The 26,673-nt window shown below is 41.5% G+C and overlaps 2 protein-coding genes across 10 annotated transcripts in view; one reads left to right on the forward strand and one right to left on the reverse strand.

Moving 5' to 3' along the window:
* SUPT3H (SPT3 homolog, SAGA and STAGA complex) overlaps nt 1-22,271 on the reverse strand; it is a 274,262-nt gene extending 251,991 nt beyond the window's left edge. For 3 of the 6 annotated variants that reach the window (XM_040697264.2, NM_001031102.2, XM_040697265.2), the window contains exons 1-2: nt 22,008-22,271; nt 10,565-10,668 (exon numbers count right to left, since the gene is read on the reverse strand). In XM_040697264.2, the coding sequence (XP_040553198.1) occupies nt 10,565-10,668 (104 nt within the window). In that variant the 5' untranslated portion in view covers nt 22,008-22,271. Of the gene's footprint in view, nt 1-10,564; nt 10,669-12,653; nt 12,752-17,965; nt 18,066-18,890; nt 21,775-22,007 lie in introns of those variants that run through there. The other 3 variants (XM_046938982.1, XM_046938981.1, XM_046938983.1) reach the window with 2 other exon arrangements.
* Nucleotides 1-26,673, forward strand: part of RUNX2 (runt related transcription factor 2) — a 215,727-nt gene that overhangs the window by 21,548 nt on the left and 167,506 nt on the right. The gene's annotated exons all lie outside the window — the stretch shown is intronic.

Here is a 26,673-nt window from a genome sequence, read left to right on the forward strand (position 1 = left end):
ATCTGCCAACAACACAGCTATGCCTAAGTTAACAAGAGAGGAACAACACACTAACCTGCAGGTAGATCTTTCAGGAGAATGTTAAGAAAATGAATTCTCACAGATCAATGTCTTCCTGCACACTGACATTTCAATACCCATGCTTATTACTAAACAAATAAATTAACATTAAACTGGAAGTCAAAAAAGCGTTAAATAGTCTTTGTTTGCATGTATACAAGTCTATTTTACTAAAACAATGCCTCTCTTTCTAAAGAGAGGAACACAGATATTTTCTCATCTTTTACAGATATTGTATTGATCTCCACGTGTACTCAGACATATTTAAAAAAAAAATCTTAAATTTCAGCACTACAATGGCACTACAAAGCACCCTTCAGGTTTAAGAGTAACGTATTCCAGGGCCCCATCCAACCTGGCCTTGAATACCTCCAGGGACTGGGCATTCACAGCCTCACTGGGCAACCTTTGCCAGCACCTTACTCTCACTGTGAAGACCTTACCCCCTTGAGCATAGGCCTACTCCTCAGGTTCTCAATTTTCTATGAATGAAAAGTAAGAAAACAAAGAAGTATAAGGTTGGTCGAGGGGATAGCTACCTCATGTCATTTGTGGAATGACAGAAACTTTTTCTAATGCAAGTGCCCTAACCTGTTTAAGAAACAAAAAGAGTGTACCATGAAGTTCTTTATTTGTATTGTCTCACTGTTGTAAAATGGCAGATTAAGTTACACTTTGTTGAATTCAAGTTTATTCCTGGGAGAGCTTGATATCAGTGTGTACATACCAGATGTCTGTGCTATCCTGCTGTACTGCACCAGAAGCACAAACAGAAGTATCCAAGCTTGTACTGAAGGCCTGACACGCAAACAAGGAGACAAATACAGATGGATTCATTGTGAAGTATTACTATAGCTTCAACACGGATAGTCATGCTTTATTTCAAGACCAAAACACACTCCTTCAAGATACGTTATCCAAATGACTTTGAATCATAGTTAAAGGAGAACAACAAGACATCTGCTAGCAATGTAACACTGGTTCAAAATGAAATAAGCATTAAACACACTGTCCTTTCAGGGTCACAATACAGCCTACTAAGATTCTATAGCATTCCATCTTTTTTCAAGGGTAAGACTGTGTCATGGCTGTTGCCTTTTTAAGCAAGAAAGACCCACACATAAGCAAGCCAGTGCTTCTTCAGAAATACTCATTGAGTCTAGAAATGGAGGATGATTCAAAACCACAACTACTCAATTTTCTAAAGGTTGTACAAATCATGTTAGGGGAAAGGGGAGAAAAACAATCTGAGCTAAAAATAAGTAACAAAGAAACATTATCATTCAGAGAAGGGTACATTAGGTCAGAAGCTGCTGCTTTTTAGCAGCATAAAGTGCTTACAGCTTTCTGCTCAAAAAACTCCAGCAAAACAAAAAGTCACCACCACCAAAGCAGGAGAGTAAATAAGTTGTTTGCTCAGCACTTTCTGTAAGAAAAAAAAATGGCTTAAGCACACAGGACCCATTTTAAGCAGTAGATTATTTTAACGCAAAGAAAGCACATAGTTACTAACATATTAAGAAATTGCCAATACAATTTCATAGAATTAACCTGGAACATACTGTTGGACTATTTTTGTTCATGTCTTTCCTCCACCCTCCTCCCACTTAGCCATCAGCCTTACTGACATTTCTGCTGTCCAATTATATCACAACTGCAAAATTATTATTTACCATCTCTAAGCTAAAAGAAACAGCATTCAGTTATTTTGCGTATCAGGCTAAATTTAAAAATATACGAAAAAGATTTAATATGCAGTATATTTTCAATGGAACAGCTTGCCTAGTGTTGTGGTTGATGCTTCATCCCTGCAGACTGTAAAGGCGAAGCTGGATCAGGCCCTGGACAACCTGATCTAGCTGTGGTGTCCCTTTGCATTGCAGGGGAGTTGGACCAGGTGACCTTTAAAGGTCCCTTCCAACTCTAAGGATTCTATGATTCCATGATTCTACATTATATACATTAATTATACATGTAACTGGGTCATATGGAAGAGTAAGCAGAGGGAGTGGTGAGATGGAAATTAAGAGTATGATAAAGCCTTCTATAAATACAGTTATTTTTTTAAAAGATGGTGATGCTAGTTATTTATCAAATGCTAAAACCTCTTCAAGAGTAGAAGTTACTCCAGCTATCACTATTTAGGTCCCAGACAGAAAAAAAAAAAGTGATGCTCTGTGTGGGTGAATAATGTTCTACACCAAACACTGCACACTGACACATACAATCTGTGCTAACATATTAGACATGCCTAGAACAAATAAATTGAGAATACAAGTTATGTAGCTGTAATTCAGAGCTTCAGATACAAACAAACAACAGTTATGGTCACGACGGCACTTAAACTGTTTTCAGATTCAGTCTGCTAGAACTAAAGTTTTACAATTAAAACACCTGAGGAGAAGTAGTAGAAAATGCTGAATATGATTAGCATACTAGCTTATGCTTTAATTAATGTTCAGTTAAAATAGACAGTTTTTCACTTAAGTAGGACAGCTCACTTCCATCATTAGTCTTCTACTTAGCGATCAGACGACACGTTAAAGCAACTTGTCAAAATGGGAGAGCACAGCGTTTCAGGAATCTAATTTTGAATGATGTACCTCAAAACACATCACTACAAAAAAATCCAAACATAGGATGCAGCCAAGAAGTTGTACCCAACTCAAAGCAGGAACGCATGCACTGTAACCTTCCTCAGAGGAATTCTTCACGCATTTATAAAAACAAATTTCACAAATTAACTACAAAATATACATTAACTTTGAACTTTCAAGAGAAAACTAGAACACCAGTAGAGCAGAAACATGAGACACACATACCATGGATAAATGCTATACCTCAGTTAATTCTGTTTATGGTAAAAACTGCTGTCCAGATTAATCTCTCTAGTGTTTCCCCATAAAAAAACATCCTTCATGTATTTATTTTGCCATCTGAGTATAAATATTATTTTGTAATTAGTTATGGGAAAGTTCCTCCATCGGTTTGTAAAGAGACTCAGCAATGTATTTCCTCCATGTAGAGGTGTGTTCAGGAGTTCCATGTGTTAACTGAAGTCTTCCGTCTCCTTCCGCCCCTTCTTAAGCAGCAATAGGGCACTCAACAGAAAAAGAGAAGCGAGTGCATTTCAGCCACGATATCTGAGACTTATCTTTCAGATGAATTCTACTAGTCAGTGATGAAATGAAGCTCCAGTACCACCAAAAGGAGATCTAGAATAACCACACTTAAAAATGAGCTTCAGCAATGCAGCTCATAAGCCTATAAGAATGAATTTTCAAATAGCTTCTCTAACACTTGCTCCATTTTCAGCTCTCAAGTCTTAGTACCAGCTGTTCAAAATATCAGGACTCCTCAAACACAACCCAGTTGCACTAAACACTGTATACAAGAGACTGACTTAAAAGCTTTAAAATATCCAGTCGCCTCAGCAGCGGAAAGATCTGCAGTAGTTTCTCTCTAAGGACTGTCTTTCCTCCACTCTGTCCTACCAATGAAAGGAAAACCTAGTTCTGCTCTAGTTTTCTATCTCATGCCACGCTTGCTTGAGGTATTTGATGAGGCAGATGGAAACAGAAGAACACTATTGAATAAACAAGTTCCAATTACATCTGTTGCCACTGCTTCTTTAGTAAAGGGTCAAAGAGTCTTCTGCTCATGTTTGCAGAGAAGGGTTTCAGCTCAGTAGGCTAAATTGGTTATTTTTGAACAATGCAATCTCAGCAAAATTCAGAGTTCAAATATGGTAAACAAGTATGGGACAGAATAGAGAAATTCTTTACAATCCCAAATTACAGTTTGGTTAACCAGAATGCTCCCTAAGCCAGGTCATTGCTGCTTTCTTCCACCACCATTCCAAATGAACCACCCAAAGTCAGATGATTGCACTGATCAGCTTCAAAGCGAAGAGGGACATGACTGAAGTCATAAGTTTATGGTCATAACAGGGTCATGCAAGTACTATCATATCTCATTACAGTAAGATAAAATGGATCGTTAATACTCAACCCAAGCACATGCTCATTGGGTGTTGCAGGCTATTTAAATTCCATACTGTTTATTAAAACCAATCACCTATACCATCTACTCAGCATAACTTCTTAGCTGCTATAATCATTTACTTGTTTCAAGTAGAATCAGGGACTGTATGTGCTCTGCACTCCAAGACACCTAACATGTGTCTTGGAGACATAAGACATATGACATAAGACATATGAAAGCCAACACTCTAAAATATCCCTTTTTCCTGAGGGAAAACTGAGCCCAGCATAAGGGAACCTCCGGAGGAACCTGGCATGAGAGAAATGGTAGCTCTCCTACTTACCTGTATATCTGGCTCATGAGGGCCAGTCAGCTTCGACATCATACACTACAAAGTAATCAAGGCCAATGTTTAAGAACTGCAAACTAGACTTATAAACAGCAAAGCCGATTATCTCAGAGACCTAAAAAACCCACTTGTGCTTTGTAGATTAACAATCTAGCATCTCACTAGAAATTTAACGAAAGCCAAGCAGCTAGAAAGAATGATAAGGGATTTTAGACAGAAGCTAGAAAGCAGAGAAAGTATTTTTAAAGTTTTCTCATTAATTTATAGCAATAGACTATTCAAAAGGAAAATGTCTTACAAACAGCATAAAATAGATATTGAAGGGTTGTTTTTTTTTCTGTAATTAGCGTGTAGATCGAATGAAGTTTTTAGACTATAATTATTCTGATTCTTAAAGCTGAGCAAAAGCACACACCTATAAAAAACAACACAGGCAACTAAAAGTGTTCTTCCACCCTCTGATAACTCAGAGCTAAAACAAATACGTAAAACCTTGCTCAAAGTCACAATTTAGCATAAAATACTGAAACTTTTTTGCCACCAGAATTACTTTAGTTCATAGAATGGTTTGGGCTGGAAGGGACCTCAAGGACCACAAAGCTCCAACCCCCCGCCACAGGCAGGGCCACCAACCTCCACATTTCATACCAGCCCAGGCTGCCCAGGGCCCCATCCAACCTGGCCTTGAACACCTCCAGGGATGGACGGGGCATCCACAGCCTCTCTGGGCAGCTGTTCAGCACCTCACCACTCTCATAGGAAAGAACTTCCCTCTGACATCCAACCTAAATCCTCCCTCTTTCAACTTCAAACCATTATAAGCATCTGAAAAAAGAAACACACAAAATAGACTTTGGAAGGAGAACAAAATATCTGAGAAAAAAAATAGAATTCACAAGAAAAAAAAAAGAAAACAGCCTTTTCAACCAACTTGTGTTAGTAGAGTAATACAGCCTACTATCATCAATGACACCACCTATTGTGGCACAGAAAATACAGCTGACAAAAAAAAACCACTCTGTGATACTGAAATACAACTAACTAGTATTTTATATAAAGATTTAGCATTAACCTTTAGCTTAATCCTACAAATGTTTAACTGATGTAAAGTTTCTGAACCATGCAAAGCCAAGCACTGATCCACCTGCAGGAGGAAGTTGTAAGGTGTAGGAAACTTAAACGTGTTCTGAAGGTGTAATGCGACGGAAAGCACAGCAATGACAGCAGAGCAGCAACGTCCCAGGCTGAAGCAAGGCAGGATTTGCTCAAACACAACAGCTATGGGCACAGAAAAAAAGGAAAGAAGCTGCTTACCTTCAGAAGACCTCAGGTACACAGGGATCTTCAGACAGATCCCCTTGAATCCCCTACCAGCCCTTAAATGAGGTCTGGAAAGAGGTGGATCCTGGCTCCAGCCCTTCTGGTCACTCAGTGCAGAATTGCATACACCTGTGCTCCCTTGAGTTGGCCCTGCCTTCCCACCAGGTGCTCAATCACTGTTGCAAGCTGTGACTTAGTGTTTCCACTACAGAAGGTTAGTTTTAAATACATTTTTGCCACTGTAAAATTTTTACTCTCACGATTCTTAAAAATATTCCATTGATAAGAAGCCAATCTTGAGCAAAGCCTCTATTCCCTCTGTGTAAGAGATTTCAAGATAAATAAACAGACTGAATCAAGAAAAACAAGTTTGGAAATAACTTCAGCTCACAATAATTAGTGTCCTAGACATGCTGAAAACTTCTTTTAAAATTATCAACACCTTCCTGCTACAAGTTCTGTAGTAGCACAGTAATGTATCTAAACACAAACAGAGCTTAAGGCAGAACTCTAGACAGCATTACGTATTTTGAAATCATTATTAGATCAAATAGCATATAACTGCAAGGTCTTAAATGAAAAGCCAGATCCATGTGAAAAGGTAGGGCTTTGTAAATTGACATGCATTTGTGTAGCCTGTGACAGTCTGAGACTATAACAAGAAGTAGTCAGCACACTGAGTACTATCCCAAGCTGTACTTCACACGAGACATTATAGTCAAGAAAAAAAATCTGTTCTCTATCACAACAATTTCTTCATATCACAGAATCATAGAATGGCCTGGGTTGAAAAGGCCCACAGTGCTCATCCAGTTCCAGCCCCCTGCTATGTGCAGGGTCGCCAACCAGCAGACCAGGCTGCCCAGAGCCACATCCAGCCTGGCCTTGAATGCCTGCAAGGATGAGGCATCCACAGCCTCCTTGGGCAACCTGTTCCAATGCATCACTGAAAGTGAAAAACTTCTTCCCAGTATCTAGCCTAAACCTCCCCTGTCTCAGTCCTGTCTCATATGCGAGCAAATATTAAAAATACTCTTAATGGAAAACCAGAATTGTTTTATTAGTGTAGATATATATATATATATGTATGTATATATATATGTATGTATGTATGAAAATTTTCTTATTATGAAAAACTGCTAATGCATCTTAAGACAACTTCTGTCAGTATTTTACAATTTCATTTCAAGGCTCCTATACATTTCCTGCTTTATGAGCTTATCATAAAAACGTAATTCCTCCAAAAGATTCACTTAATTCCATAATGTTTTGGTTCAAGAAACAGGCGTAGCATTTGTGACATACACTTCATATGAATAACTCCCTCACCTTAAATGGAATTACTCACAAACTTACATATCACATAAACATTCTGGGGAATCAAATCCAGACTCAACATTTCAGTGTAGTCAGCAATTACCAAACGCCATGCACAATTAGAACTAGATGATTTTAAAGGTCCCTTCAACCTAAACCCTTCTATGATTCTATGGTTAGAACCCTATTAAGACTTAGTTTGCACAAATTCATCTTCTCACTGCATATACTTTTAGTTGAGAAGGGCAGGACAAGTTGAAGGTAGTCTTTGTATTACTTCATATAGATTGCCTGAAATAGGAGATCTTACTCAACTTCCAAAGACAAACTACACAGCTACAATCCCTCTTTTCTTTAAGAAGGATGTCACCTTTTCTGCACTGTAATCCTCCAGCCTTTATAATTCCCAGGATCTCAGGATGTCAGCATGGATCAATTATAAATTGCCTACATGGGACAATCTGTAACTTCCTAAATTATGTAGTTTATAAAAAATGTCAGCTTCTGTCAGAGCCTGGAAAGTTCTTTTCGAGTAGTAACTTCATTTTGTGGTGCAGGCCAAAAGAAACAGATGTCATTTTTCCTCCACATGGTTCATCCCTGACACTTTATCACTTCAAGATTCCCTTTTTGTTCCCCCCCAACAAAACAATAAGAATGTATTTTTTCAATGTGTTCGTTACATTCAAAGAATCTCTTCAGTTGCTACTGTTTTAATGAAACTGTGAAAGCTGTTACTCTAAAGCACAGAAGGACTGTTTGTATAGCTCTCACAGTAAAGGAAAACGTCTATTTCTTCCATTTATATGGCCAACAATAACTTCTGCATTCTGACAGAATCGTGTGTATGCTGGCAGGGAGGGTAGCTGGTAGTTTCAAAATACTTTATCAGGAAGCAAACGATGAAATAGGGGGCAGGTTTCCCAGATACTGACCAAAGAGATGCTCAGGCTTCTTTGACCCCACACTTCACAGCTCTTCTTTTGCTTTTAAACATGGTTACAGCTGTTTTCTCCACACACACACACACACAAAAATTCTGTGTAACTGACTATCACAGATGTGAACAATAACAGAGTTCTCTCAATGGAAAGAACTGGCATTTTCCATCTGAGAAGGAATTCAATACAGACAGAAAGCCACTAAGTTTGTAATACAGTTTCCACCTACTTCAGAAGACTCAACGCATGGGAAACTGTTTGTTATCTACGTTAAACTAAGAAATATTCCAATGAAACGTATCCTGTGCTCCACCTACAGCAGTCCGACAGTCTTTTAAGGACATTTAACTGACAACAAATCTGCTTTTGGACATGGGACTCTGTAGAATCTAGTAGAGGCAAGTTATTCCTTTCATATATACTGCCCACATAGCCACTCAAACTATGCTATGTGACAGTGAAGGTAACCCTACAACATATGACAGAATATCCTCTCTCCTAAAAGCAGCAACAAGGAGCTACAGGAGACTGCTAGGAACAGGTTGTGTGAGAACAGGGAAGGAAAGGGGACCTGGGCCTGGGGCAGATTTACCACTTTGCTCACATAAAATAGTCATGTCCATAAGTGATCAAAGCAAACACAAAAGGAGGTTCCAAACGTAGCCTGAAGTGACCTGAAACACCTTTTAATTCCTGAGCAAACTCTTTCACAACTACAGAGAAGTAAACACGAGGAGAGCACATAGTTCGATGCAGCAATGCTAAGATGTCAAGTATTTTTCCCTTACAACAAAAAGACAAATGTAGTTTTTATGGAGACAAATCTATGGAGTCTTGAGATTCTTTAACTTCTGTAGAGTTGAGGAAAACAACTGACAGAAAAAGAATATCTGTATATTTATAAATCTATATACAATAAATAATGCTTTAACATTCCTCCTATGCTGATATTCAGCTCTAACACCATGGAAAGGAGAAGGATGAGAATGGAGCGTCTAAGACAAAACTATCTAAAAATTTGAACTTGTGTATTATAAGATATAAAAGGCCACATGCACACAAATGAACGCATGTTCAACTAATACTGACCTAAAGTAAAATGACCAAAAGGATGGCATCATAAAAACCCATCAGCATGAGTCCATAGTTTGAATAAAGATTTCCCTATTTTTAAAATGCAGTTCAGAAGATGGATTAACTATTTTAATTTAATACAGCTTATTAAAAGGAATTGAAAAATATGATGCAACATAGTAAAAGGAAGCTTCCAAATGTTGAGTGCTTTCAATGATCTTGCCAAAGCAAAGATCAGTAGCCCTAAATTAAAGCCCTTCCTACTTTATCTCGTCATCTCTTAAACAACATCCTGAACAGTCTTCCAGACCTAAAACCTCACCAGGACCTTTTGAAAACATGGATTTACATTTTGGTATTCTGGGACAAGCTTTCTTCATTTCATTTTCAACTTTGATAGATGCACATAAGAGAAAATCCTTCACAATACTTTTGCAAGATTTCATAAAGCAACACTCCCTTTTATGTGCAGCTGACCTCAGCAATTGGCAAGTGTGCATCCTTTCCTCCTCAGTAGGTAACATTCATAATCATATATTTAAAAAATGCACAAGTTAGACACAAACCACTACAGCCTCATTTTCTATCTGCATCCTCAAAGGTTAACGTATCTTTTAGCTCTAAGCTGAACAACTCTTTCAAGTGCCTGGATAAATCAAGAACACAAATCCACATGGGACAAACTCATTAATTTTCCAAGCTCTCCATCCCAACAGCACGGGGTCTTGGCCATACATGAAAAGGGGAAAAAAAGGGAGGTCACATTCTTGACAAATATGTTGCTCTCCACCAAATGAAGTTTTGCAGGCAGCCCAGCATAACAGGTTACCAGCCAGGATAAAGGCTTCCACAGAATGAATCCTTCTGATTATGGAAGTACCTCTGAGACCGACACAGCCCATCTGTCCAGAGATCATCCACCATCACAGTTTTAGAAGTGAACTATAAAATCATGCAATATCACAGCTTAGAAGTCTGATTACATAGGTTCCCAAGAGTCCACTCAATATACAACAACAAATAACTTATGTTTGTAATGTTTGTCAGAACTTTACTTTTTATCAGCCAAAACCCAGTTATTTACAATTGCTTTGTGTCTTAATTTCATTCAAAATACATTGATGTCAGTCTAGTTTTCTGTATTAGCACTGAAGGATGTTCATACAAAACATCTATTTAAATAAGCATGTATGACAATAGGAACCAGCTTTCTTTGATGAAGGTCTGAGCAAGAGAGGTCTCTAATGACTTCTTAAAGTAACACCAATAATATATTAATTCAGTCAGCAGAATTTTTCTTTCCGTTCAATAGAGGATGTGATTTATATTTATCTTTGCATGTTCTCCAAATCAAAAGTAAAATCCATTCAAAAATAATCCAGAACCATCACCAAGTTCCAGCACTAAGACTTACTCTTCTTTCCCCTCATCCCCATCACCTTGAACACACATTCTAGGCAGCTAGCTAGAAGAAATACACAAAAAGCAGATATGACCAGTAGTATGGCTGGTTACTTACATCATACTTTGCAACTCAGGTGTAAAACTTGTTGATTTGCCCATCCCTCTTCCACTGCTTGAAGAAGCAGCCATTGACATCGGGCTAGCCACAGTGCTGCTCATCTGAGTAAACAAAGAAATAACAGCAATTACAAATACATTCTATTTTAGAGGAGAACATATGAAAAAATGGTAATATAACTGCATCCCTCGCAATATTCTACATGTTGCAGATATTTCAGGTCTGCTTCTGCATACAGAACCTCATGATGTCTTTCAGTCAACACTCAAAGAAAACAATTTAGAAAGCCAAGTGAAAAAGCCCATTTTACTAATTGAACATGTAAGAGAAATTTCTGATAACTGTAAAATAATTTCACCCTAAAGGCTTCTATGTACATTGCACACTAGATATTCAAGAGGGAAGAAAAGCTATGCAGGGTGGACAGGAGCGTAAGGCTCTGTATGCAAAAAGAATTCTATCTGAGCTCACAGGAGAGAGATATTTACTGTAATTACTGTAAGCATTGGAAATGTGTGCTATTTTTTCAACTTATCTTCTCAGGAATTCATTCAGAAGTGCCCTAAAAGCACCAAAGAAAAAGTATTAAGGTAAATTATTGTTATTCTGGAATATATTATATTCATTCACACTGATGTCTTGCTACTTAAAACATATTCTTCTATAGCCATGGTATTGCAAGCACTGATAAATCAGTCCCTGCTTGCCTCCACTGAGAAGAACACAACAGTGAAACAGTATTAGAAACAAACAGATAAAATTTCATGAGCACTGGGATCATAAATTCCTTTTTGAAACACATACTAGAATCAGAAAATCACTTCAGTTGGAGAAGACCTTCAAGAGCCCACCACTGAAGCACATCCCTAAGCCCCACAGCTACACGTCCTAAATCAAGGATAGAGAATGCACCACCTCCCTGGGCAGCCTGTTCTGCTGCTTAACCATCATCAGCATGAAGAAACTCTTCCAGATACCCAATCTAAACTTCCTGGGTGCAACCTGAGGCCATTTGGATGCCCCATCCCTGCAGGCATTCAAGGCCAGGCCGGATATGGCTCTGGGCAGCCTGGTCTGGTGGTTGGCAACCCTGCACATAAGCAGGGAGTTGAAACTGGATGAGCATTGTGGTTCTTTTCAACTCAGGCCATTCTATGATTCTATGATTTCCTCACTCCCTACCACTTGTGATGAAAGAGAGTAGCATGAGGGTAGCTGTAGAGCTGTAGAGTTGCGTGGTCTCTCCTTCAAACTGAACCTCACTTCCCTCAGCCATTCCACCTCTGTCCTGTTTCCTAGTCCTACTCCAGTTTCAAAAAGAAATGCACATCACAATAAAGCCTAGATGACTGAAGGCACTGTCTTTATACAAAATGTTTTACAGCATTGCCATACAAATTTCTTATAAAAAAAAAAAAACCTCCAAACCAAACCCAGTTCTACTCTTATTCTATAAAGTAAATCTAACAGATGTCCATTTTCCTTTTTAATAAAATGCAAGTCAAATGCCTGTAAGTAATTTAATTTCATTAAAAAATCTTAAATTACTCAAAGTCTGAGAAATCAAGGTTTATTTATGGAAAATTCTATAAACATAGAATAGGGAGTTTCATTTTTCCCCTTCGATATTATTTTTAAACACAGAACTGCACCCATCATGCAAGTCCTCAGATAAACAGAGCACATTTCCGTGGCATTTTCCCTCTTCTATCCAGCCTGCTGCCCACTAACATCACCTCACTCATACTGCTCAGTCCTTGCACTATTAGTAGTAGCAGTAGTATTGATGATGAAAAGCAGATGTTAACTTGCTTTGCTGTAAGACTTCTAAAGAGATCTTAACTTTAAAACTTAAAGTGGAAAAAGATAAATTTATTTTCTAAAAATATAACCTGGAAGTAAGTTGCCATATTAAATGCCATTAAAAGCACTGCAAGCCATCACAAATAGGATGAGCGAAGAAAACTTGTAACGCTAAAAAGGCATAAGGTACTTTCAAGAAGTAACAACAGAACTAGCATTCTGAAACACTAATGATACAATAGCTTATGGAGGGACAACATCATGCAGTTAGAGATAGGCTTACAGTTTTTATGGCTGCTTTCAAGTAGATTTGAACAGACTTCTATCTTCAAGCAGATTCTAATTTAGGTCCCCATCCTGCAAGCACTTATGCACATGTGTAACTTTAATCACATGTTTACTCCCACTGAAGTCTGATTTTAATCACGAGTACTTACACATAAGGCTTAAGTGTTGGCAGGATCCGGCCGTAATCAGCAGTTACCAAAGAGTCATAGAAACTAAGCAATCAAATTAGTGACATAAAAAAAATAAAAGGTTTTAAGTGCATCTATCATGTGAAGGAAGCTGAAAGAGTGTTTCTAGGAAAGCTGTATACTCATACATAAGGGACTGAAGAGGAAGCTGCAGTGATACCCACGTAGCAGAAGAAGAAATGTATCTGTAACCTGTTAACTTGATCTACACATATGATCCAGGCTTCCAGCCTGTAAACACCTGCAGAATGGTGGCCATATTGTTTGTTGGGGGTTTGGTTTTGTTCATTTGGCAAACAGTATCCCATTACTCAAACAATAAGATAAAAAATATATATGCTCATGCTATTAGTCCTGCTAGTCTTTCCCAATGAGCTCTCATGTTCTGGAGGCATTCAAGGCCAGGCTGGATGTGGCTCTGGGCAGCCTGGTCTGCTGGTTGGCGACCCTGCACATAGCAGGGGGTTGGAACGAGATGAGCATTGGGGGCCTTTGCAACCCAGGCCATTCTACGACTCTGTGATTCTATGAACTAGGTGAACAACTCAGATAACATTTTCAAAAGGTAGAAAAAAAAAAAAACCACCTTGAAATATACCATTTGTATGTGCCTTAAGCTTTAAAAACTGAGCAACAGATAAACTCAAGATTTTTACGTAAGCTTGAATTATTATTTTTTAAACTAACAGGGTCACTTAAAGCATATGGCTGTTTTCTTTGCACGTCTAGGATAGACATTTTGCTTTATCCATGGAGTATAGTCTGGTCATTTAGGAGGCATTCTTACCTCCCCCACATCATGGGACAGTTCTGCTGTTGCTGGGTCAGTAGAACAGCTGTGATTTGCGACTGTCCTATTTTAGATTAAATACTTTTTAAAGCTCCCATCCTCCGAATGGATGAGAACAGCCTCATTCAAAAACCTCAGGGCTGTACATCTGTGCAAGTATCGGTTAGGGAGCTGAAAGCTTATCAGCTACTGCTTCACCAAAAACTCTGCTCTTCCCACTGCAACCAAACGATTTAACTTTCAAATCAAGCAGGTGTAAAGCATTTTCTTGACATAAAAAACCAACAGCTTGTCAGGCTTTGTCAGACCCTTCACAATAATTACTTCCACAGCCCACGTTCTGTTTGATGGTTTAGATAATTAACTTCTTTACACATCAAAGTTCCATCATCCGTATGTTCTATTTCCTTTCTTCCGGACATAAAAAAAAAAAAAAAAAAAAAAAAAAGAAAATAATTCAAAAGCAGAAGCGCTCTCAAATCAATTTTCTTCAATAAGTACAGCTAACATGGAACTGAAAAGCCTACTGTAATCTTCAGTGGGTCAATATACTGTATTTGTTTTAGCTCCAAACCGAAATGCAGCTGTTTGCCATATTCTATAAAATGAATTCAGATGTTCAGATTCAGTCACAGATTATTTCAACATGCCATATTTTAATCATGAACTCCAGCAAAGAGAAGATAGCTTCTGATGAGCACAGGCTACAAGTAGCAATTAGGAGGTCCTATCCAGATACACCCAGCTTCCACAAATTCTTTTCCCATAAGGAGAACCTTGCAATCATATGTGTAATAGTAACAACATATATACTTCTTAATACGAACAGAGATTTAAAAACATCTACTGTGACTTAATATCTTTTACATATAATCACAGAATAGCTTGGGTTGGAAGGGACCTCAAGGATCATGAAGCTCCAACCCCCCACCACAGGCAGGGCCACCAACCTCCACATTTCATACCAGCCCAGGCTGCCCAGGGCCCCATCCAACCTGGCCTTGAACACCTCCAGGGGTGGACGGGGCATCCACAGCCTCTCTGGGCAGCTGTTCAGCACCTCACCACTCTCATAGGAAAGAACTTCCCCCTGACATCCAACCTCAATCTGCCCTCCTTCAAAACCATTTCCCTTTGTCCTGCTGTTATCTCCCCCCTCAAAGAGTTGACTCCCCTCCTGTTTATAGGCTCCCTTTAGGTCCTGGAAGGCTGCAGTGAGGTCACCCCGCAGCCTTCTCTTCTCACCTCCCTGTCCCTGAAATAAAACATAAAACATTCACAATAGAAAACAGTATTTGTTCTATATAAAACAGCAGAAGAGTTCTTGGCTGAGGGAAGCTGATTCTAAGTTGTTTCTTGACAAACACATGTCCACCTCTCTCACCAAGGTAAAATACAAGAGCAGACTTTCACTTTATAGCCATCTCTTTTATCCATGTCCATTCTGAAGCTCCTAAGCAATACAAGCTCACCATTACAGTTCAGTTTAAGTCAGATGTACATCCCACATACAATGTACTTATTCAAGATCCAGTTGAGAGGTGTGTAGAAACTGAAGTTCAAGAACTGAAGGGAAGAGTTGAAGTCCAGTGCTCCTGAAATTTGAATTTAATGTACAGGCTGCACATACAGCCCATAGCTGTCAATTATCACATCTCCAAGCTACTTACTTCTTAATTGTATTTGGAGCAAACAGAAGCAGTCTTAATAACAATAATAGTAATACATTTTCTTAATAAAAACCAACACTGTAAATAGTTCCATCTTCTATTTTCAAAGACTTCTCAGATACTTTCATCAACCACCACGGCCAAACTAAGGGCACGTGCACTCTCAAGTGCCCACCAATACTGCTTAATAACTCACCCAAATGCAACCAGGGAAAGCAAACATTTATATTCCTGCAGTTTTCACTCTGCCAAAAGAGAACTGAGCATGCCAGCTGGGTCAGTTTAAAACCTAAGTGTTTCTCAGAGGAGGGAAATCTGAATCAGAATGGCCTATCAGAGCTTTGAGTACAACTAATCTCAATCAGTCAGTGGCCACATTTGTTCTCAGAATCTCTAAAGTGTTTGTAAAATCATCTCATATAACTAACTAATCTATCCTCGTAAACGTTCTTATGTCTCTGCTGTGGTGAGTAGTACAGAACAAGTGAAAGACACAGTGATCCGGGATAAATTCTTCAATTACATGCATTACTGTAGAACTTACAATGACTCAATTCATCAAATAGGCAACCAATATGGGTACTGTACCAGTTCTCTTTTCTTGTTCTTTATATATTTTGCATATAACCTGAAATCATGCAAAAAAAATGCAAAGAATGATATTTTTATCTGTAGAAAAAAAAAAAAAAAACAGGAACTAGATGCCAAGATGACTATTAGTTAACACAAAATTAAAAGTAATGGCTTTGTTTTCACATCCCTTACCTCAGAGTAGTTAATCACAGAATCATAGAATGGCCTGAGTTGAAAAGGACCGCAGTGCTCATTGAGTTCCAACCCCCTGCTATGTGCAGGGTCGCCAACCAGCAGTCCAGGCTGCCCAGAGCCACATCCAGCCTGGCCTTGAATGCCTGCAGGGATGGGGCATCCACAGCCTCTTTGGGCAACTAGTTAACTATCCTGTTACCACGAAGTATCTTACTGCAGCCACAGGCTCACCAGCACTTAAGAGTTTAAGATACTGTCTTCCAGGACTGGAGATGTGCGATCTGAATTAACTACAGGAAATCAGATTTTTGTTGGTGAGCTTCCTTATAAAGGAAGAAAGCAACTGTAAACTCCCATTGAACATGTGCAAGGCTGGCTTTCTAAATGTAGGAGCAACATTTAAAAGAAAGACAACCACGTACATCATACATACACTGTTGCACTGATCGCCATTAGCATGGAATAACTAAACAAAGAAAAACTTTAAAATTCTTCAGTTCTCCTGAGCTGCTCGTGCAGGCTGGAACCAGAAACGTTCTAGAGCGAAAGGTCTCCAATGAGCACAACACACAAATGATCTAGACTTACCTTACGCATCACTAAGCATAATGCATGCACTGTTCACACTAAACTAAGGAGAACACATTTCACCTGCAATCGCTGCTTCCTTGTATTACCCAATACACCAGATGCTTATGGTAGTTTTACTTGAAAGTGAATAGCAGAAGTATTTAAAATAGATGCCAGGATGAAATTCATCACTGTGAGGGTGGTGAGACACTGGAACAGATTGCCCTGTGAGGCTGTGGACGCCCCATCTCTGGAAGCACTCAAGGCCAGGCTGGATGGGGCTAGAGGGAGGTGTCCCTGCCTACAGCAGGGGGTTGGAACAAGGTGATCTTAAAGGTCCCTTCCAACCCAACCATTCTATGATTCTATGATCCATCTCATAGCTGTCAATGTAGAGCCCATCGTTCAGCACCCAGAAAAAAAATAAAATAAAATAAAATCATTTTTTACCATGACATTCCTTATCAGAATTAAACAAGCTTGGAAAACCTACCAGCATAGAAGAAGCACAGCCAAACCTCATTTTTATCCCTTTACCTTTAGAAGGCCACTCAGTCATTCGCTCTGATTTAGAAACTAAACAAGCACATATGCCTGCATAATAATTCAGACATACATATAACAAGTATAATATAGTATAATACAGCACATGTATAGAATGATATAGTGTAACACAGCATACATACAGGATGCAGAGTAAAACAGATTTTCAAACACAGGGAGGTACAGGTTTTGCCCCAGTGATTAAAATGTATCTTACTGATGTTGTCTTTACAACTGTGGTGCTCCACACACCTGGACAGAAAGTAATTCTAGTTGTCCATTCCCATGCCTGGTAAGAAAGTATCTTTGTACACAGTTACTGAAGACCTTAGAGGAAAGCTATGAACAGGAACAACTCCCTCACTGACTTAGCCGGGAAAGAGAAGTCACTAACCAGCTACAGATGAAAGCACAACCTTCTGATCCAGTTAAGCATAATGATGACTGTATTTTACATGAAATGGCTCAGAATGTTCTCATATTTTAAGCTATTATTTGTCCATCCATGAGTTAGACATGACAGTTATTTAAGCTTCTTCAGAAACACACCACAGAACGGTCTGCAATACTGAAAGAATATTAATACACAGATGTAACTATTTTATTTGCGACTGGGAAATACACAGCATAACCTTACATCACATTTATGTCTCCACATCTGGAGATGTTTACAAATACTTCTGAGTTTCTAACAAAAGTCTAATCAGAGCTCTGCCCTTCCTCACAAGTGATTCTTTACCAAGAGTACATGGAAAGCTATCCCAGCAGATCCACTCACCTCCCTCTGAACACAACATGCAGCACTTTCTGCAGAACTCCATGCCACTGCTGGCAGTAAATGGCACTGCACATTAACATCAATGACTTTTTCTTCCTCCCTAAAGAGGGTTAAACACAGCAGCACAAAGACTGAGCGTCCTGGAACCAACTGAAAAGTTTCCATAGCTTGCAGAATCCAGCTCCTGTAACCCTAACTTTGATTGCACTAGCAATAGGTTTGTGGGTTTTGTCTCCTCCCCCCCCAGTGATGCATTATTTTGGCTGTATTCTGAACATTCTGTGACAATTTTTTAATAATTGTATAGATGTTAAATGTAGTGACCATAACCTTCCCAAGGTGACCACTGATAGCTTTCAGGGAAGCAAATATAGCATACTTGTATGTCTTGTGATAGAAACTGGCTTTGACTCCTTGGAAGCTGCAGACAGGATTCCAGCAGACCCCAACCTCTAACTTACTCAACACTTTGCTTTTCTTGAAGAGCAAAACATTTACATATGAATACACAGAGCCCAAGCTAATTCTACCAGCATGCTTTGCTATTCATCTGCCAGCAAAAAAAAAATCCATCAGTATCGAGGCTCAGATCTACCTTCAGTTCCATCTAGAGTACCTTAATCCCAAGATTTCACTAATGCTGTTGGATTCTCTACAAAGCAAGATCAACTTTATCATCTTCTTACCAGCAGCTTTTAGTTATGCTTTCCTCTGTATAATTTCTCTCAATAGAACTAACTTTCATCTAACTCCATCTGCTCCACTCCCTTCAAGATGGTGCTGCCTTCCCAACCCATGACATTGATCCTCCTCCTTCCACATCACCCCAAGCTGTCTTTTGTTCACTGGCTGGAGTACAATTATGAACATGTATATACAATCCATAAACAACTGTTAATATTACAAGTACAGTTCCAACCCTGACCTTAATTGAACACTCTGGCATATCAGCTTTTCATACTTTGCCACCACCACTGTCCTCAAGTACATCAGAAATCCCCAAGCCTAACAGTTTTAATAACTAGATGTAATAGAACATTCAGGATGCCAATCCCTTGCAGAGATATCACAATCACAGATGAGTTCTGAGAGATTCCCACTGAAACGTACTCTTTCTTCTTTTCATTCTTTACTTTTTTTACAAAACATTTTTCCTCATTATTAAGCAAATCACTTTACAATGTGCTTAACATTGGCTATCTCTACAGATAGCTCTTGTGATTCACCTGGAAGATGTTCCTCAGAGAGTTAGGCCAAGACAGAGGTGTTTCAGCTCACCCCTTCCATATAAGCCCTTGGCCTCTCTTTGCCATTACTGTTACTTAGATATGACAGAACAGAATGGCAGCTGTGGGAACTAGAAACTTTACAGCTGATTCTGTGAAACTGATTGTAATCAAACATAACACTTTAAACATATGTAAAATACAGGAGAAGTGAAAAGCCAGAGATTGTTTATAAATAGAAATGTATATTGCATTAGCTTGCAGATGAACGCTTAATAATATTACTTGAAATTAATAATGATTACGTGCAGCACTATGAATGACAGATCTAATCAATACCATTTCCAGTACCTTTGACATGCAGTTTTCTCATCAGCTCCTGGTAAGCTCTAATTGAGTCACTGCTGCCCAGTTCCATGAGAACACAGGCCTAACTAGTTCCCTTTTCTTTACATACTTTGCATATCTACGCATTTGGATATTTCACAATTGCAACAAGAGCATCAACTCAATTAGTTTCTATGGGATAATCACTTGCTTAGCTTTGGCCTCATGCCTTAAAACACTCTTGTAATAATGACCCAGAAATATACAGCCTACCTGGGCTCACTGCTCGAGGACACCACAGCACAATGGCAGCATTCAGTATCACTTCAGACTATAGTCTGCAAGCCATTCTTAAAGCACTTGTAGCTTGCTAAAATAATAGCTTGCTTATTGTGACAAGTTGCAAACTGACTTATCACATTTCAAACAGCTCCATCCTGTGCTATCCAAAATTATGTCCTTGACAGGTTGGTTGTAACACTCAGTTGGTTATGACACCCAGAACCTTGCAAAACAGACTAAGGACTACTGAATTCTGTTAAACCTCAGGCAATGTTTCCAAACTCATATACTCAAAACCTGTGAGTAAAGAGACAGTAAAGCATAGAGGGATTCCTCATTTACTTCTCAGAGGCACGACCTTGGAGTTGTTCCTTCTGCCTTTGCACACATCCCGGTTAGATGTCAAGCTGCCCCCCAGAATCATCACAGCTACAGATTTCTATACCTTAGGAAAGCTCTGCATATCTACAAGACTCAGATGTAGGACTTTCAAAAAGCCATGAACACTGTTCCACTTGAAAACGCTGCTTGCAGCATCAGGTTTCACATCTATACTGCAAAAGTACAAAGTACAAAAAACGCACCAAAATAAAATAAAATCTGATTTGTACAATAGTAATGTGCAAGTATAGAATCATAGAATCATAGTATAGGCTGGGTTGCAAAGGCCCACAATGACCATCTCATTCCAACCCCCTGCTATGTGCAGGGTCACCAACCACCTGACCAGGCTACCCAGAGCCACATCCAGCCTGGCCTTGAATGCCTGCAGGGATGGGGCATCCACAGCCTCCTTGGGCAACCCGTTCAGTGCGTCACCACCCTCTGGGGGAAAAACTTCCTCCTCATATCCAACCTAAACCTTCCCTGTCTCAGATAAAGTACTCAAGTAAAGTATGAGCCAGTGCAGAGTCCTTCAAAGTTTATAGGAAGAAGGACATCACCTTCCAGGCCATGTGGATCTGGTCAACAATTAAAAAAATATCTAAGAGGGATGAAAGAGGATGCACTGCACCCTGCCAAGTAAGTTAGCACAGCACTGGGTGCAGTGCCTTAAGTCAAAAGGAAAGAGAGGCCTGTACCAAGGAAGAGAATGGCGTGGGAGTGAGATCAAAGACTTCAAAAGAAAGCTAAAGTACATCACCAACAAAACTGCAGCCCCTGAAACAGGTTCACTCTCAGGAAATCTGCTGTATCACAACAGTCTGCTAATGCAGCAAAGTACATTTGGCAGCCCACAGCATCGGGTTCTTACCTCCCCTCCACGCACCCAGTAATAAATAACTTGCATAGGTATTGTTTTGCATTCATAGACTGCAAAGAATTCATTTGTATAACTTCTAGGAACTCACAGCAGTTGATCTGTACATAGCACATATGGAGATACACTTAGTGAATAATCATAGCATCATGGAATGGCCTGGGTTGAAAAGGACCACAGTGCTCACCTATTTCCAACCCCTGCTATGTGCAGGGTGACCAACCACCAGACCAGGCTGCCCAGAGCCACATCCAGCCTGGCCTTGAATAAAACCTCTTAAAGTCTACACAGAGAATATTGGCCCAGACAGCAGCTATCGCCAGGCTTTAGCATTTAACAGTCTGCAGGGATACGCTCTATTTATAGCAAAAAAAAAAAAAAAAAAAAAAAAAAAAGGAAAAAAAAAACCAGCACTTCTTGTTTGTGCACACAGCAGTAAAGCCCACCCCCTGCAGAGCCGCACAAGCAGGCAGCATCAGGGAGACAGGAGCTAACAGCACCTCCCAGCACAGCGCAGGCCAAGGGCTGACCTCGGTTACATAACTCCAAGTCCCAACAGGAACCCTCTACCAAACGCGCTGAGGGACAACAAAAGCGGCAGGGCAGGGTCCAGCGCGCCCAACAACACCGCAGGCCACGAGAAAAGCCCGTGCGGGAGCTCCGCCACCAGCCCCGGCTCCGCGCTCTGTGACCGCCGGCGCCGCTCGCCGCCGGGCATCGCGGGGGATCCCGACGGAGGAGCCCGACGGGGCAGCGCTCCCTCCTCGCGCCGCCCGGCACCGCCTGAGGCACGGAAAGCCGTGCGGAGGGCCGGGTTAGCAGCAAGCTCCCGCAGGCAGCCCCCGCCCGCCCGCAGCCCGGTCCGCGCCGTCCCGCCAGGCCCCCGGGAGCGACCCTGCTCTGGTAGCGCGGGGCGGGCTGTGCTCCGACTCGCTGAGAGGCTCACCCCGGGGATGGATGGATGGATGGATGTTGGATGGAGGAGGCTGAGGTGTGCGGGGAGGAAGGAAGGAAGGTAGGAGCTTGGTGGAGCCCGGTCCCCCCCCACGTGTGCGGCTGTCCGAAACAGGAATGCGAGAGGCAGGAACTGAACCTCGTCCCTTCCACTCTACGCGCTGCCTGAACCGAGGCGACAAACGAGCGGGGCGAACGGCCGCGGCCTCTCCCCTTGGCCGCAGCAGCGGCTCCGGCACGGAGACGCTCAGGCGGCGATGGGGGGGGGCGGTGGAAAATGGCGCCGCCCGCGGGGGAGGGGCCGGTTCCGCCACACGGCGGCCGCGGCGCGCTGCCGTCTCCGTCTGCTGCGCGGCGGCCGCGGCCTCCCAGGGCGAGGGGTGGAGCCGAGGCGGGGCCGCCGCTGCGCCGCTTCCCTCCGCCGCCGCTTCCTGCCCGCCGCTGCCGCCGCTCCCCTCGGCCGCTTTCACGCCCACCGCGGGCAGGTGCGCCTTGAGGCGGGCTGAGCTCTTAACAACCGGGGAGGGTCTGAGGAGAACGGGCTGCTCTCACCGCCGTTTGTCGTTGTACGGCTCCTAGGGGCTGCTCGCCCCGGAGCAGGGACTGCCGCACTCCCCGTCCCCCATCGGTGTGCAAATGCAAACGTGCTGCTGCTTTGTAAATCCCGATAGGTCCTCTCTACAAGTTAATGCGTCCTACAGCCATGCTAGTAGCTGAATGCACTGAGGTTGTTAAATGTCTTCTGCACACAGAACCATAGAATGGTTGGGTTGGAAGGGACCTCAAGGAACACGAAGCTCCAACCCCCCCTTACAGGCAGGGCCACCAACCTCCACATTTCATACTAGCCCAGGCTGCCCAGGGCCCCATCCAACCTGGCCTTGAACACCTCCAGGGATGGACGGGGCATCCACAGCCTCTCTGGGCAGCTGTCCCAGCACCATTCCCCCCTGTCCTATCGCTGTCTACCCAAATAAAAAGTTGATTCCCCTCCTATTTATAATTCCCTTTTAAATATTGGAAGTCTGCAATGAGGTCACCCGCAGCCTTCTCTCCTCCAGGCTGAACAAGCCCAGCTCCCTCAGCCTGTCTTTGTAGGGGAGGTGCTGCAGCCCTCTGAGCATCTTTGTGGCCTCCTCTGGACCCTCTCCAACAGCTCCCTGTCTTTCTTTCTTGTATTGGGGCCCCAGACCTGGACACAGTACTGCAGATGGGGCCTCACAAGGGCAGAGCAGAGAGGGACAATCACCTCCCTGTCCCTGCTGGCCACCCCTCTGCTGATGGAGCCCAGGATACCATTGGCCTTCTGAGCTGCAAGAGCACACTGCTGGCTGACCTTAAGTCTTTCATCCACCAGGACCCCCAGGTCCTTCATAGGGCTACTCTCAAGGGCTTCTTCTCCCAGTCTGTAAACATATCTGGGGTTACTCCGACCCACGTGCAAAACCTTGCACTTCGCTATGCTGAACCTCATGAGATTCACACAGGCCCGCCTTTAGAGTTTGTTGAGGTCCCTCTGTATGGCTTCACTTCCTTCTAACGTGTCCCAAAGGCAGGGCCTATGTCTCCATTTTGCAGCAGTGCTTCTTTCTTCCTGCAGTGTCAGCTCAGCAGACTGAGGGGACACAGAAGGCAGACACCTGCCTCTTTGGCCTGCGCTCTTTTCGTTCAACCTCTCTAGTACCTCCTAGCTCTAAAGTTTGGTGCATCCAATTCACTCATTTCAGTGGCCAGGTTTGTAGGTAGACAGGCTCATTTGTGTCATTTTGTTAACTGGAACGATTAATTGTGACCAACAGGGGTGTGCTGAGTGGCTGTTAGTGCTTTCTGGGTTTGTGATGTGCAGAAACCTTCCTTTTCTTGAGGGCTTGCAGGGAGCTGGCAGCCAAAGGAACACTTGGCCCTGGCCATGTTTAACCCACCTTCCTGCTGCATGCTGCTCGAGAGCTGTATGCTTTCTGAGAAGATTCATTCTAAGAAATCCACAGTGTAGAGACTGCATAATTTTACATACACTGTAGTGTTTTAAGCTCTTTTTGGAGGAATAAGAGAAGGAAGAAGCTTTGACAACCACTGAAATTATCTTAATGCTCTAGGAGCCATCTGAATCCCAACTTATTTGGAATTCAGCCTGTTTTCTGCCTTTTCCCCTTTGCTTCATTCTACTGCATTCTACATTTCTTTTATTTTTTTAACTTTTACCTCTGCTACCCTTCACTCCCATTCCTCCCTGCTGCTTCATACAGACACCTGACAGTCCCTCTGTTCCCCCCTCCTCCGCTCCCACCTCCCACACCAGCGTTAGCAAGATGAGGCAGTTCTGCTGCTCGCTGCTCTCCCTTCTGTTGCTTATGTCTATGACAGTAAAGCTGCTATCAGCCTGAGCACTGACAGCAGCAAGCGAAACACGGAGCAACTAAGATAGCTGATTCTTGCATTTATAGCAAATTCTAATTCTTACTGCAGTGAGGATGACCTGAACTTTTCCTTCCTATTATGCATTTTAAAAAACATCTGGACAACCCCAGCTAAAGGAGGATTACTGATAAGCATTTTCCTGGCCAAAAGGAAAATCAAAGTATTCTGTCAACTTGTGAGAGATACTGCAGTCTTTCATGAGACAGCTCCAGTTTTTATCCAAATTCTGTGATTTGCCAAAGCCTTACATTACAGGCAGTGCAGCATGTTGCTGGTCTTTCTGTGCTATGTGCCGTGAATATCTTTATGTATATCAGAATTGGTAAGACAGACTAATGTGAAAATGCAGAAGATAGAGAAGTTACTATGCCAATTCTGCAGGGTAATTTTAATAAGGGAATTGCTGTGATAATATGGTTTAATGTGTCCAGTGTGAACTACATAATTTCCAGGAGCATGAATAGAGCCAATGTGACTTGGTGAGGTGCCTGAAAAAGTACTGAAAGAACTTTTGCTGATGAATTTTGTTTTTGTGCAAAACGCTTTTGCCCACAGTGAGAGGTTACTGGTTCAGAAGTGGTTTGAGCTAATGCTAATGATGGGCTGGGCTGATGAAAGAACATTCCCTCCATTGCTGAGTGTATAGGTGATAACTTCTGGCAGAGCAGCTGAGCGAGGCGGGCATTTACTGGTGGTGAAATCTCAAATCAATGCAAAATACAATGAGCAGAATTGTAGAATCATAGAATTGCTCAGGTTGGAAAAGACCTTAAAGATCATTAAGTCCAACCACAACCTAACCAAAGAAGCAGAGGAAGACAGAGGCAAAGAGGACTGAGGAGCACAACATCCCTTACAGCACTGTGTGCTTATGTACTGGGTAAAAGTGCCGGGGCTGCTCCCTCAGCAAGTCTGAATTCTTACAAAGCTTCACAGGCGAGAGAAAAACCTAATTGAGCTTTTGTTATGTATTACACAGAACCAAAAAAGGGCACAAGCAAAATCATATTCCTTTTCTGATCACCCTTCAGATCCTAAGGTCACTGTACACTGTCTCAGCACTTTTACAGACTGGACTCTGCTCAAACCATAATGCTTACAAAGTTCTGCTTTGATTTTCTGATTTTCTCTGTCATTTGTTTTCACTTTTATTTCTCTGCACAACATAAGAAGTCCGAAAAAGATTTTATTTTTCCCTGCATAGCATATAATTTACATCCATCATCCCAGGAGGTCAGTACCACTGGGGTGCCATTTAAATACAATGAATATAAAGTAATGAAGCTCTCACTGGAGTGGATAGCCGCAGTTCTTGGGGAAAGAGAAAGAGTTTCCAAAGCATGTGGAGAAAACACGACGGGAGACCGAGTGAATTCATCACACCACAAAAATGTCTCCATCCTGTCGACAAAGTCATTAAAGGAAAATGAACCATTGTTACTTTAGACGCTTGCATTCCTTTGGCATAATAACTTCAGTGTAGAAGCACTGGTGCAAAGAGAATTTGCACACACGAGAAAAAAAAAAAATTAATCTGTTTCAAAAAAAGAACGTATCCAGATTATGTAATGAAAGAAGTCCTCCGTGCTCCAAAGAAGAGATGGAGCCTCTGCAGAAGCCACAACTAATAAGGAACCGTATGCAGCGGTCCAGGGTGGTTCTTTTCCTCCTGCCAACAAGTCAAAGGGAATGCCAGCACAGGCAATTCTGTTCCGATAACCCACAAATGATATTCTCTTTAATTACACGGCTGTTTCTATCCCGAGTTGATCCATAGCCATGCTGGTTTTTAAGATCCTTTCTTGAGATTTCCCCCATGCCGTTTCCCTTTTCAAATTCATTTACTTTCAATAATTTTTCAGTCTCCATAAAAGCAATCTGTGAGGAATGCAGGGATTAGAAAAGTTTGCTGTGTTCAATTTTATGTAATTCCCTGGCAAAGGGTGTCCAAATGAGAGACAGTGTCACGTGCACACAGTAAATCATAGCATATACCCATAGCAAATATGTTGTTCCTCTGTAGGCCTGCCACAAAGAAACACCACTTTAAAGCAAACTGTCATGCAACCCCTGGTAGAAAAGATGAAGTTAAAGAGCTGCAGCAAAAATCCTTTCCTTTATTTTAACTTACTCGGTGGTATGGCAAAGTTGTATTTGATATGCAAGCAAAAACCAAAACAGGCTAATAGATTTAGCAACTTTATTGTCAAAACTGTTCAGTAATACGATACATAAAAAGT

Source organism: Gallus gallus, chromosome 3 (assembly GCF_016699485.2).
Source record: "Gallus gallus isolate bGalGal1 chromosome 3, bGalGal1.mat.broiler.GRCg7b, whole genome shotgun sequence".
NCBI lineage: Eukaryota > Metazoa > Chordata > Aves > Galliformes > Phasianidae > Gallus > Gallus gallus.